This window comes from Nyctibius grandis, chromosome 17, assembly GCF_013368605.1.
Source record: "Nyctibius grandis isolate bNycGra1 chromosome 17, bNycGra1.pri, whole genome shotgun sequence".
NCBI lineage: Eukaryota > Metazoa > Chordata > Aves > Nyctibiiformes > Nyctibiidae > Nyctibius > Nyctibius grandis.
The window spans coordinates 4,597,923-4,612,418 of NC_090674.1; the positions used below are offsets into that span (position 1 = coordinate 4,597,923).

Sequence of the window (14,496 nt, forward strand, 5' to 3'; positions counted from 1 at the left end):
TGTGTAACATACCAAGAGAGAAGGAAAGCACTAAGCCTCCAGTGAGTACTGGGCCTTCGCCCTTCCTAAGTGTAGTTTGAACCTGAAGTATTTTTTTCCTTTCTCTGGTAAAAACACAAACTTTTCTGCACCTCGTTCTTTCATTGTACCACAAAATGCTATTTTTGTGAAAGACTGTCATCTTCTCCTCCTCTTTCTTTCCCCTCACCCTCAAAATAAATCTCCAGCTGGAGAACAAAACATCCAGGGTCTGTGTTGACTTTAAGTGAACTGGATGTTCACTTCTAGCTCTGCTTGTTTGATCAGCTACGCTACATGTAGGTGAAAAATAAAAGTTATTTTGAGAAGTTGCTCTTTTGGGAGAGAACAAAAAAATGGGAGTTGCATCAGCAGATTTTTGCCCCGGGATGAACAGTCACTAATAATAAGATCTTAATAGAGAGCTATGTGCAGTGCAGCGTAGTTTGACTCAGGGAGTGAAAGAATCCCATAAAAGGACGACAACAGGATGTTCCTAAGAGGGAAGCAAACTGGTCTGTATGAACAAGGGGTAGAATTAAGACATATTTCTATAAACACTGCAAATAATTATAAAGCAATAAAATTGATTAGATTTTTTTAATGCATATGAGGCAGACACGATATTTGGTCTTGTGTTTCAGTATACATCTTCCTTAATGCACTGTATTGATTTATAGGTGTTTGAACAAAAACAATGTTTTTGATGACTTCACCAAGGTGCCCAGAATGGGAAACAAATTCTTTTGTAAATAATTGGATCATAATATATATTGCTGGTCTTTTTGTAGAACACATATCTATTGTTACCTTTGATTTTTAGGTGATGCTTCATTTTGTGTTTCTTTATCTTCTTGGGATTATGTTTCATTTTGTTATTTTCTTTTCTCCAAGGGAGTTGGGGCTATAATCCAAAGCACAGGCTTTTACGTGATTTCACTTGCTGGTTTGTTCTTATGCTAAAATATATAGTCATTGCACAGAATAGTATGCAAGAAAAATGATTAGGGGACTACATACAAATGTATGTCTTAAAAGCTTTTGAGTAAAAATTAGTAACCTTAAAGATACTTCTGATGGTGTCAGGGAAGAGAGTTATGTGCTCTGTTTAAAAGTTTTCTGTTTAAGTGTGTCACAAAGACCAACTTTTAGAAAAAATAATAGCAAATTACATCCAGTGATACAACTCCTTACATTTTTAGATATCACTCGTATAACTTTTTTTTTTTTCATATCATCATTAGGGAAAGTGTTTTAGAGACTGTTTTGTTTTTCCATTGTGTATTTTGATTGTAGAATCCAGTAGGTAACACATTTTTGTTCACCTCTCTATAAAGTACTGTCACATGCAGCTGGAAAACCTAAAATCATTGTAATACACGTGGTCAGCAGTTGTGCTAAAAAACTCAGACATTGGTTGATGAAAAAGTTTCATCATCAAAGCAATAGTGTAAGATAACTGAAGTGGTCTGAAACACCTTTGAGTAAAACCCTTCAAGTGCTTCTCTGGGGAGCTTTGTTCTTGTCCTTCAGTTCTGTAGTTCAAGTGCATATCTTCTTAAAAAGGCTATCTCAATGTCTTTTTTTTTTGCCTACTTCCAGAACATGTGACTGCTCCCTTTTTTTTTTCACCTTGCATTTCAAGATGTTTAATTTGTATTTTGTGAAAGCATGTGAATTGGTTAGCATATAAATGAAATTAGGATAAGCTGTTTTGTCACTGCAGTAGCTTCTCTCCTCCTTAAGATCTCCAAAGCATCCTCAAGTGAGTTCTGCATAGCATTATGTGCTTTCAAATCAGCAATCTGAAGTAGGAACGTAGCAATAAGAAAAGTAATATCACTGCTGATAACTCTTCTATATTTCTAACAGTAAGGACTTCCTAATAGCAGCCTTACTAATGAGTTATTGTACTTCTAGTCATACAGGTTTCTAAGGTTGCATTTTTCTGATTTCTGCTTGGAGTCTCCTTTTGTATTAACAGAGTTCTTAAGGTCGTCGTTGCCTTTCTGTCTTGCTTCTTACGCGTATCTTATGGAGTGCACAGCTTAAAAGCTGTGGGGTTTGAGAGCATCTGCAATATTTAACACAAAGTGCTGCAGTGAGGAACCGCTCCAATGTGAAGATGCAATACGTTCCAGAGGTGCCATCTAGGGGCGTAGTGAAGTCTGCCTGGCTGTTGCTGCATATTGCTGATAGATATGTTTGCTGCATGAATGTTATTTATATTAGAACATGGTAACAGGAATTCTGTTTTCAAATAAATGAAAAAATACTCAGTTCCAGAATGAAGACACTGTCAGGATCCATAGAATAAGCAGCCGGCATTTTACAGCTTGTCCCCCGAATTTCCCTAACTGTGTAAGGAATACTACGTCTTCATATTTTGGAAACTAGCTTAAATTTACATAGTCGTCTAGTAATTATATGGGAGAGGGCCCTCAATCTACACAAAAAGCCCTTCACTCTTCAACAGATTTTGTCTGCCTCTGGTGGTAGCTTTAAGAATTCTGAATTGACAAGTATCAGAAAGGTGGTGCTACTTATGTTTTAAAATGTCAGTGATTACTTTAGATTTTTTTTTCATAGAAAGTAATTAAGTTACTGTCACGGTTTAAAGCTGGGCCAGCTATTAACCAGGTGGCAGATGCTCTCTGTTAACCCTCTCCCCCCCACCTAAGGGAAAGGGAAAGGGAAAAGGGAGAGAGACTTATGGGTTGGAAAGTTAAAACAGTTTTAATAAACTATAATAATGAAAAAGAATATAATAACAATAATAATAGAAATAACCAAATATATACAAATATGTACAAAACCAAGATCAAGAGCTTGGAAATCCTCCTCAGGCAGAATTGCTCCCCCCAGTACAGGCAGAGGGGAAAAGGCAGTAGCTCCCCCCAGCACGGGCAGAGGGCAAAATGCAAAAGCTCCACCCAGCACAGGCAGAGGGCAAAATGCAAAAGCTCCACTGCCATCACACCTGCAGGCTTTTAACTGGAGATTTGGCAAAGCTGGTACCAATCAGTGGGAGACAGGAGGGCCCCTCCCTCCTGGGCCCCACCTCCAGGAGGCAGTGGGTTAGTGATAAACAGGAAAGTGAGAATGACATGTATGGGATGGAATACCTTGCCGGTCAATCCTGGGTCACCTGCCCCATCCACTCCTCCCTGCAGGTACAACCCCCTTCAGCTCTTTACATGTAAGCAGTGACCTTGGGTTCTCTAAGACTCTTTGGCCTGGTTTGAGCCAAACCAGGACATTCCACCCCTTATTCCATACCATTCATGTCATACTCAGATCACCAGTACCTTTTCATTTTCAAATATATATATACATATCACTAGTCTATGATTCATCTTTATGCGAAAAGTCCATCAAGTTCATTTGGTTCAGGATTGTGGGTTTGCATCTGGTTAGCAGTCTCTCAGCAGTCTTTCTGGCTAGCAGTCTCTCTTTTGTCATGGTTCGTGCCCACGGGTTGCAGGTTAAAGATGTCAGACTCGAGGAGGTTACTGGACGCCACTTGATGAAGCTAGCTCCGGTCGCATCACCACTGTCTTAACCTAAAAGACACTTATGCAGCAACAACATACAGTTCAAAATTAAGTAGTCTCACCCAGAATCAGATCACCTTCAGGGACACATCGGACTTCACCATCTTGCAACATCACCCACCAAGTACATCCAGGTCCCTGAGCAAAAGCAATCCCACGAATGGGTTTACCTTTGCCCGTTACAGGAAGAATCCAGACAGTTTTTCCCAATAGATTCCTTTCATGCACCACCGGGACTTTATCTCCTTCTACTGTATGTAGAAGGTCTGACTGAGCAGGGCCAGCTCGATTGATAGATCCCCTGGTGTTAACTAACCAGGTAGCTTGTGCCAGATGTTTATCCCAGTTTTTAAAGGTTCCACCCCCCATTGCTTTCAGGGTAGTTTTTAACAGCCCATTATACCGTTCAACTTTCCCAGAGGCTGGTGCATGATAGGGGATGTGATATACCCATTCAATGCCATGCTCTTTGGCCCAGTTGTCTGTGAGACTGTTTTTGAAATGAGTCCCATTGTCCGACTCAATTCTCTCTGGCGTGCCATGTCGCCACAAGATTTGCTTTTCGAGGCCCAGAATAGTGTTCCGGGCAGTGGCATGGGGCACAGAGTATGTTTCCAACCATCCGGTGGTCGCCTCCACCATGGTAAGCACATAGCGTTTACCCTGGCGGGTTTGAGGGAGTGTGATATAGTCAATTTGCCAGGCCTCCCCATATTTATATTTCAACCACCGTCCCCCATACCACAAAGGTTTTAACCGTTTGGCTTGCTTAATTGCGGCGCATGTTTCACAATCATGGATAACCTGTGCAATAGAGTCCATGGTTAAGTCCACCCCTCGGTCACGAGCCCATCTGTATGTTGCGTCTCTCCCTTGATGACCTGAAGTGTCATGAGCCCACCGAGCTAAAAATAGTTCACCTTTATGTTCCCAGTCCAAATCTATTTGGAACACTTTAGCAGCTTGATCCGCTTGTTGGTTGTTTCGATGTTCCTCAGTTGCCCGACTTTTAGGTACGTGAGCATCTACATGACGTACCTTCACGACTAGTTCCTCTAGCTGAGCAGCAATATCTTGCCACAATTCAGCAGCCCAAATAGGTTTCCCTTTGCGCTGCCAGTTGCTTCGCTTCCACTGCTTTAACCACCCCCACAAGGCATTTGCCACCATCCATGAGTCAGTATAAAGATACAGCCTTGGCCACTTTTCTCGTTTAGCAATGTCTAAAGCCAGCTGGATGGCTTTTACCTCTGCAAATTGACTTGATTCACCTTGTCCTTCTGTGGCTTCTGTGACTCGTCGTATGGGACTCCATACAGCAGCTTTCCACTTCCGATGCTTTCCTACAAGACGGCAGGATCCATCGGTGAACAGGGCATACTGCTTCTCATCCTCTGGTAGTTCATTATATGGTGGGGCTTCTTCAGCACGTGTCACCTCCTTTTCTGGTGGCATTCCGAAGTCTTTGCCTTCTGGCCAGTCCATGATCACTTCTAAGATTCCTGGGCGATTAGGGTTTCCTATTCGAGCCCTCTGCGTAATTAATGCAATCCATTTACTCCACGTCGCATCAGTTGCATGATGGGTAGTGGGAACCTTACCCTTGAACATCCAGCCTAGTACTGGTAATCGAGGTGCTAGGAGAAGTTGTGCTTCAGTACCAATTACCTCTGAAGCAGCTCTAACTCCTTCATATGCTGCCAGTATCTCTTTTTCAGTTGGAGTGTAATTGGCCTCGGAGCCCTTGTATCCTCGACTCCAAAATCCTAGGGGTCGACCTCGAGTCTCCCCTGGCACTTTCTGCCAGAGGCTCCAGGTAGGACCATTGTCCCCAGCTGAGGTGTAGAGCACATTTTTAACATCTTGTCCCGTACGGACTGGCCCAAGGGCTACTGCATGCACAATCTCTTGTTTAATCTGTTCAAAAGCCTGTCGTTGTTCAGGGCCCCACTGAAAATCATTCTTCTTTCTGGTCACTTGATAAAGAGGGCGTACAATCTGGCTGTAATCTGGAATATGCATTCTCCAGAAACCCACAACGCCTAAGAAGGCTTGTGTTTCCTTTTTGTTAGTTGGTGCGGACATTGCTGTTATTTTGTTGATCACCTCTATCGGGATCTGGCGACGCCCATCTTGCCATTTAATCCCTAAAAACTGGATCTCCCGGGCAGGTCCCTTGACCTTGCCCCTTTTTATGGCAAAACCAGCTTTCAGAAGAATTTGGATTATTTTCTCCCCTTTGTCAAAAACTTCTGCTGATGTATCACCCCACACAATGATGTCATCAATGTATTGCAAATGTTCTGGAGCTCCACCCTTTTCTAGTGCAGTCTGGATCAGTCCATGGCAAATAGTAGGACTGTGTTTCCACCCCTGGGGCAGTCGATTCCAGGTGTACTGGATACCTCTCCAGGTAAAAGCAAACTGTGGCCTGCACTTTGGTGCCAAAGGAATAGAGAAAAAGGCATTAGCAATGTCTATGGTGGCGTACCACTTGGCTGCCTTTGACTCCAGTTCGTATTGAAGTTCTAGCATGTCTGGCACAGCAGCACTCAGCGGTGGCGTAACTTCATTTAGGCCACGATAGTCCACAGTTAATCTCCATTCTCCATCAGACTTTCGCACTGGCCATATAGGACTATTAAAGGGTGAGCGAGTCTTGGTAATCACTCCTTGATTTTCTAATTGTCTAATCAGTTTATGAATGGGGATCAGGGAGTCTCGATTGGTGCGATATTGTCGTCGGTGCACCGTGGTAGTAGCAATTGGCACCTGTTGTTCTTCAACCTTCAGCAACCCCACAACAGAAGGATCTTCTGAGAGGCCAGGCAAGGTAGACAGCTGTTTAATGTCCTCAGTCTCTACAGCTGCTATACCAAAGGCCCATCTGTACCCTTTTGGGTCCTTAAAATACCCTCTCTTGAGGTAGTCTATGCCAAGGATGCACGGAGCATCTGGGCCAGTCACAATGGGGTGCTTTTTCCATTCATTTTTAGTTAGGCTCACTTCGGCCTCCAATACAGATAACACTTGAGATCCTCCTGTTACTCCTGAAATGCTGATAGATTCTGCCCCTTTATGATCCGATGGCATTAGGGTGCACTGTGCACCAGTGTCTACCAGGGCTCGATACCTTTGTGGTTTTAATGTGCCAGGCCATCGAATCCACACAGTCCAATAAATCCGGTTGTCCCTCTCCTCCACCTGGCTGGAGGCAGGGCCCCCCTAATTAAGAAATGGATTCATGCTGCTCACAGGGACTGGACCTTCATTTCTCCTATTCACACTTGGGAAAAAGTGATTTGAGGCCCATCTCCCCTGACTGGGGTCCTGCTCACTGGTAACTGGAGCAGCCATCCTCCTAGAAAAATTCTCTCTGGTATTTCTTTTAGCTTGCAACTCACGTACTCGTGCCTGTAGGGTACTGGTAGGTTGTCCATGCCATCTGCTCATGTCCTCCCCATAACCACGCAGGGCACTATCTTCATACTGTCGCATACAGTTAGCCATTTCGCCCACACTAGATCGTGCCATAGCATCTTCTCCCCATACTAATATTGACAATGTATGGGTATATGTCGGTGGAGCATTCTTCACAACCTTCCGGAACATGGATCGGTTGCATTCCACTTCATCAGGATCTACAGGATCTACAATGTCCCGTGGGTGTCTATAAATGATCTCTTGCACAGCCAGTTCTCTAAGGTAGTTAATACCTTTTTCTATAGTGGTCCATTTGCTTAGGTGGCTCATAACATCATCTTTATAGGGATACCTGCTCTTTACAGCTGACAAGAGTCGCCTCCAGAGACTGACAGTGTTTGACTTTCTTGCGAGCGCTTTATCAATACCACCATCTCTGGACAGGGATCCCAACTGTCTGGCTTCTCTGCCATCCAATTGCATGCTGTCTGCCCCATTATCCCAGCATCGGAGCAACCAGGTAATAATAGGTTCACTGTCATAACGGCTGAAGTCTTTCCTTATATTTCTCAGGTCCTTCAGGGATAAGGAGTGGTAGGTTATCTCTACGTCCGAGTCCTCTTGTGATAGTTCTGCTTTAGAAGGGCCTTTCTTCTGTGATGGGTCTGCTTTAAAAGGACAATCAAGGGAACCCCCATCTGTGTCGGGCCCTAACTCTGCCTGAGAAGGGCCCTCACCTGGGTCATATGATGGCTCTGTCTTAGAAGGCTCTGAGTCATCATCCTTCTCTTCATGAGCTGATTTCTTTTGGTATTTCTTCCTGGTTACAGGAGCAATTGGTACAGATTCGATAGATGCTGGGGTCTGAGTAGATGCAGTGGCTGTCGTGGGAGTGCTGAGAGTCTGAGTAGCTGCAGTGGCCATCTTGGGGGGTGTAGCAGCTGTGGTACAGGCTGCCAAGGTTTCAGTGGGTTGAGTGGCTGTAGCAGCAGTACACACTGTAGGATCTGAGGTGGCTGCATAACACCTACAACTGTCCCTGCACCGATATTTAATCTTATCCCACATCAGAAACACATTCAGGACAACCAAAAATAAAAACATGCCACCTAGACAGCACCATCCTAATTTCGCAAAATCTAGTGGAATCAGCTTGGCAGAAAAGGAGAAGGTACTATTTCCCAAAGTAAAACTGGAAGTGTAATCATTAACAGAATCAGCTAAAGGACGCCTGGAGCGTGCAGATGAAGTTGCTGCTACTGATTCGCGATTAAAGCTGCCCATCATTGTGTCATAGAGATAAGAGATCGGAATATTAACTGCCCAGTTTATCACAGCATAAATCAGTATCAAACCCCATACCAAAACAATACATTTCGACCAGCGCCCACTGCTAAACTGCATGTAAACATTCATAAGAAGCAAGCAATAACACAGTGCCCACAGCAGGTAAGGCATCATTGCAATACTCAATTGTGAAAGAAACTCCATAAAAAGATGAGATAACACAGCATTCAAAAATGACATCACCATCTTCACTATCTGTTTTAACTTTCCAACTCCTGGTAAATCTCAAAGGAAGAAATCTGATATTCTCTCAGCTGAGCTCTCCAGGTCTCCTCCCACCAGAGCCAGGATTCAACTTATCAGAGTAACCTGTTGGAGCTTCTCTCGAGCCCCACGTTGGGCACCAATAAATCTGTCATGGTTTAAAGCTGGGCCAGCTATTAACCAGGTGGCAGATGCTCTCTGTTAACCCTCTCCCCCCCACCTAAGGGAAAGGGAAAGGGAAAAGGGAGAGAGACTTACGGGTTGGAAAGTTAAAACAGTTTTAATAAACTATAATAATGAAAAAAGAATATAATAACAATAATAATAGAAATAACCAAATATATACAAATATGTACAAAACCAAGATCAAGAGCTTGGAAATCCTCCTCAGGCAGAATTGCTCCCCCCAGTACAGGCAGAGGGGAAAAGGCAGTAGCTCCCCCCAGCACGGGCAGAGGGCAAAATGCAAAAGCTCCACCCAGCACAGGCAGAGGGCAAAATGCAAAAGCTCCACTGCCATCACACCTGCAGGCTTTTAACTGGAGATTTGGCAAAGCTGGTACCAATCAGTGGGAGACAGGAGGGCCCCTCCCTCCTGGGCCCCACCTCCAGGAGGCAGTGGGTTAGTGATAAACAGGAAAGTGAGAATGACATGTATGGGATGGAATACCTTGCCGGTCAATCCTGGGTCACCTGCCCCATCCACTCCTCCCTGCAGGTACAACCCCCTTCAGCTCTTTACATGTAAGCAGTGACCTTGGGTTCTCTAAGACTCTTTGGCCTGGTTTGAGCCAAACCAGGACAGTTACTAAGCTTAAGCTAGATTTAATCAAACTCTTCTCTTTCCACTGGTGATAAGATCCCTACAATGTTAGTGTTACCAATAATATGCAGCAACTCATTTCACATGTGACTACCAGGTTGATCTGACCACTTACATGTGTTTACACAAGGCAGAATAAAACCTGCTTCTCTATACAACATTACACAAGGTCAAAGAGAAAGACATTTAACCTAATTGAACAGATGTATGCAAATAAATCTTAACTAAAGCAGCATTGCTTTCACTCCAGATATGTGCTTATAGAGTTCAATTATTTTGCAGACTGGAATCTACATGGATTACTCAGACCTGTCTTCATTGTTCTGGGATTTGATCACAGGCTGGTTTCCTCTGGTAAGCTGAACTTAATTATTTTGAGCACAAGCAGCTATGGCACAATATAGGACCTTGCATTACACATTTAAGATACAAGCAAGTGGAGTTAACTACTAGTCTGCATCTTAAAGAGATCCATTTTGAAAAATAAATCTATCCTTTGTTGTCTGCTGCTTTTATCTTCACTTCTCTACCATCGTTCCCCCTCTGTTTTGTTAGATGTTGGCATGCCCCTCTAGAATAGGCAGTTTTTCTTGTTTTGATTTAGATTGTTAGTTACCTAGAGAACCAAGCCATATGACTTATGTTCTGTGTCGTTTTTTTCCCCCCCTCCAAAAACACATTCAGAATCAGGTACTTAAGATTGGTTTGGATTTGGGCGTTTATTAGTAAAAAATCAGATCTTTAACACTGGCAACAGCAGACTTATTTCCTGAGCCAGAAACATCAGACCATTTAGGTTAATAGGTACAAGGAACCAGTTCTCCCCATCACTGGGCATGACGATGCATGATCTCCTGTATATAGCTGTCTCTCCATGTAGGAACCAGTACACATATTCAAGCTCTCTTGAAGACCTGTTTACATACTTGATTCTCACAATGAAGCTCCTACCAAAAAAAACACAAACAAAAGTATAGATGTATATAGTAATCAAAGAAACTGCTTCTAAAAGTGAACATAGATCCTTTGCCATGACTACTGACCACCGCTCTGCTGCCATGCTAATCAGTTATGCTTAACACTCTGAATTTAACTGTACAAGACAGTGTTACAGTGAAGTTGTTCCAGCTGAATTAAATCAAAGCAGAATGTTCTCACTATGTACCACCCGTTACAAATACTACAGAGCTAGAAAACAACTTGTGCACACCATGACCACATTATAGATCTTAATTTTGTCATAGAAACAGAATTAGTAGAAATCTGAAGTAAATACCAGGTGGAGGTCATCTCCTTCAAGCCAGTGAGTCCAGCCCCTGTTCTTCTTCTCACCAGTCTGTACACAGACAAGTTTGTCATTTTCCCAGGTAACTAGGCTCTGTGGGAGAGGAAACAAAAAAGTGTTTCTGTATGTCTTTGTCTCAGTTCTGCAATATACTCGTAGACAATGTCCTTTTTTCCTGGACAAAAGGGGACCTAAATACTACTCCTGAGGGAAAGTGAAACTCCTTGTCTGTAACTCAGGCTCCTACCTCTGCATTGCATTACAAATAGTATTCTTGAAACAATTTCAGCTCAAGTAGCTGGATTGATCACGGCATCTTAATTTTGTCACGGCCTCTTAATTTTATATATTCAGCCTTACCTTGCATTTTCTGTTATCCAGGCCTTTATTATCTTCTTCAAACTCTTCTCCAATTTTGAATTGAAGCGAATAATCTCTGAATGTGCTAGTGGTATGGATATAAAATGAATCACCATCCTGTTTGATCACTTTCTGAGGCTTCAGCATTTTTGCTATCTTGCGTGTTGCAAAGTCAATACCTTGGATGGGAGGCAAAAAAGGTCAGAGTTGTATTTATCACCAGCCATTTTGACAGTCAGGACTTACCTTTATTACTACTAGAAGCATTTCTTAGATAGTTTGACCTTACTGCTATGCAAGGTTTTGTTGTTTGGTTTTTGTTTGTTTGTTTGTTTAAAGCTGTACGTTACACAGATCAAGTCAATTATTCTTGTACAATTTACTCTTTGGAAACCAGTTTACTCAATTATTGCAAAATTCCTATGCAAAATTTCTAGGACTTTGAGTCAGAAGAGTCCTTTTGGGAGTGGGGGAGAGTTGGTTTCCCCCGCACAGACACCCCAAGCTTGGTCTCAGACTTACCCTCTGCTTAGCTAGAGGGAATAGTTAATGCCTATTCTCATCCTTTGCCAGAGGAAAGGCATTATGTGAATTAACAAGAAATCTTTGCGCCCTATACCCTAAATAGGGTGAAATGAAGGGCAGTCCTAAAATGAATTACTCAGGCTTGTTTTCAGGACATGCCACTTGCTATTAACACTTTTTAAGTGCAACTAGAAAACATCACACTTGTCAAAAGATTTCCTGGTTATCTGTAATGATCAGATTTAACAGAATCCTGATGTTGTTGGTAATACTGAGCCTAAAGCAGTGCTTCTAGGGTTTCTTCTGTTTCTCTAGTACATGTTTGTTTCTTTAGAGGAACAGGCCATCTATTTGGCAGGTAACTGAATCACATTGCATCCCAACAGCATGCTCAGAGTTGGGTTTTCAGGAAGAGGGATGGGTAAAATGGGGGGCTGTGCATTGATTTGGTTATTTTCATCATCTAGATTAAAAGTGTCATTTTAAAGGACCGCTAGAAGTTTCTCACTTTATGCAGGCTGGGGTTGTGATCTTGACAGGGTGTGTTCAGCTACCATGTGTTGAACCATATGGCTCATTATGCAGTCTGTGTTTGAAGGGGACTTCATTACTGTATGCATTACAGCAGTGCCAGAATCCATCAGTCATGTTTTCACATAGTTACCAGTTTATTTTAGCATAGAGGAGTTTGAATTCAGTACGGGCAACAGCTGTACCCGTTAAGCCTTAACATGGTTATAAGAATGCATAAATACAAACTACTTACAAATCTATTCTTTAGAGGCAGATAAATTGAAGGGAAGGCTAGGCCTGGAACAGCCATGTCCTTATCTGTAACCCCCTAGTTACTCAGCTGATCAGATATTAGCCTCCTCATTCTACTTACCCTGGCACAAAATTTTTTAACTCTATCTCTACCATATTAAGTTCAGTCCTTGGTTTGTTCAGTATACTGGCAACCAAGCAGGAGTAATTAAAGATAGGTTGTAGATCATCAACAGGATTCTTTGCCTTTACTTTTAAGTAAGTTCCCCCAATTACATCCTGAAAACAAATTGCATTTTTCACAAGACTGGTACTTATGTTTCATTTAAAAAGCCCTTGACTTAGCTAGACAATGTTTATTATCAAGGAACAGCCAGAATCTCTATTCCATTTGAAGACATTAACACATTAAGTGTATATTACTTAGTATGCAAACTGAGGAATAATTTCTCATTATAGGAGCACCCTTTCTTTTTTTCTAATTGGTAACAGAGCAGAATTAGAAGCAGAAGAGTTCTTTCACCCTGTTAAAGATAGGAACTATGCGATTTAAGTAGGTCAGCCAGCATAGATACAGCTAGAAAACAGATTTCATTCCAGTTGTGTATACAATAACCAACAAGGGACACTGTTGGTCATCAGTTTACACAAATCAAAAAGGCAGAAAGGGGTAGGAGAGGCAGGGAGAAGGCAGCACACAAGGTTGCCTGCTGTCACAGTCTGTCATGAGCTTTGTACAAGAAAGCTAATAAAGTACTGAGAACTTTCTTAGTTCCCCATTAAAGCACCGTTAATCTCTCTCTCTAAAAGATCTGAGCAAGGTAAGAGGTTAGCTTCAAGCACTCCAGGAAAGGGACAAGTCACTGTAATGAGACAAGGATTTTGTAAGCTTTTTAAAGATAAATGACACCAAGCTAAACAACTGCCTGGAAGTGGCAAATACCCAGGCACTTTTTTGTTACTTAATATTTAATTAACCCCAGACATAGGTTCTGCAAGTTTGTGCTCAAAAGCAAGAAAAATTGAGTGGACAGGGCAAACTCTTCCCTGTTTCTGATGAAAGCTGTAAAAAATTTCTACTTTTAACAAGTACTAGGCTGAGAAATTCCTGAAAGCTGCAAGGACACTTGGGTTACAGGATGAAGTATAGTTTATGCTGGCTGTTTATCAAGAAACAAAGATCCTTCCATTGTTTTTCAGAGGAAAAAAAAGCTTCAGCTACATCTAGGTTATAGAAGAACTCAGACTCTTAAAACTCAGCAGGACCCTTGTGGGGGAAGGATAGAATCATATATTTTCACCTACCTAAGGCCACCATATAACCTTCAAAGTTGTCATTGCTGATAAGGTTCCAGGTTCCACTGAAATCCACAGGCATTGCCAGGCTGTGGACAGAAGACACAGTCAACCTCTGACCAAAAAGCAAAAGTGAAGAAGTAGTTTTCTAGCCAAGCCTTATATAAGGAAGACTGTGGGTGGGATTACATTGCAGAGCCTTTCTGATGGAGGGGAAGGGTAGTGTTGCTGAGCCAATGGGTGAGAGGGTATCTGTAGATCAGCTCATCTGCGTTGCAGGGAAAAGTTCAGAGTTTCTGAAATCTTTGTGTGGAGCAAATGTTAATAGCCCAAGAGTCGTAATGCAAACCAAAAACTGGTTTAAACCATTTATGTCCATCTTGTATACTTCAAAGGGAATAACGGACAGATTTTGTCATTACTAAATTTCCCTGCATGTGTATTGATCTGTGGCTTTATGACCTGAAATGCACATATTTGTTGAAAAGGTGATCTACCCACTGTAAATACATGCTATATTTGAACAGACAGGGATTGACTGTTAAACTGTGGAGAGTATTGTATCAGCAAATTTTAAAGCAGTACCTATGACACAGTAATAGAGATAAGTATTATATCTTGTTGGTTTACGTCTGGGGTGAATAGTAGGCAGCATCATTGTCTAGTGGTTGTTACAGAAAAGTGAAAGACTAATCTTGTTTGTATATGTTATTTTCTGATGTGACTCTCAACACAGATCTACTGTGCCACAGTTTACCTATTGGTGTTCTGGTTTCTTTAATGCTGTTAGTTATATCGTAGTTAAATGAACGTACATATACAAAATTCTTTATTTTCTCAGATGCCTTTTACCAGACAGAAAGTGTGTGTAACAGTTAGGCATGAGACAGCAGATC

General features: G+C 42.1%; 1 protein-coding gene across 1 annotated transcript; it reads right to left on the minus strand.

Moving 5' to 3' along the window:
- Window positions 1–10,063: 10,063 nt before the first annotated feature.
- RBP7 (retinol binding protein 7) lies at window positions 10,064–13,709 on the minus strand. The gene is made up of 4 exons (XM_068414991.1): window positions 13,610–13,709; window positions 11,015–11,193; window positions 10,646–10,747; window positions 10,064–10,316 (listed from the first exon to the last, which is right to left on the minus strand). Exons 1-4 carry the CDS (start codon window positions 13,680–13,682, stop codon window positions 10,266–10,268), a joined length of 405 nt encoding a protein of 134 aa, XP_068271092.1. The 5' UTR covers window positions 13,683–13,709; the 3' UTR covers window positions 10,064–10,265.
- Between the last annotated feature and the right edge of the window lie 787 nt (window positions 13,710–14,496).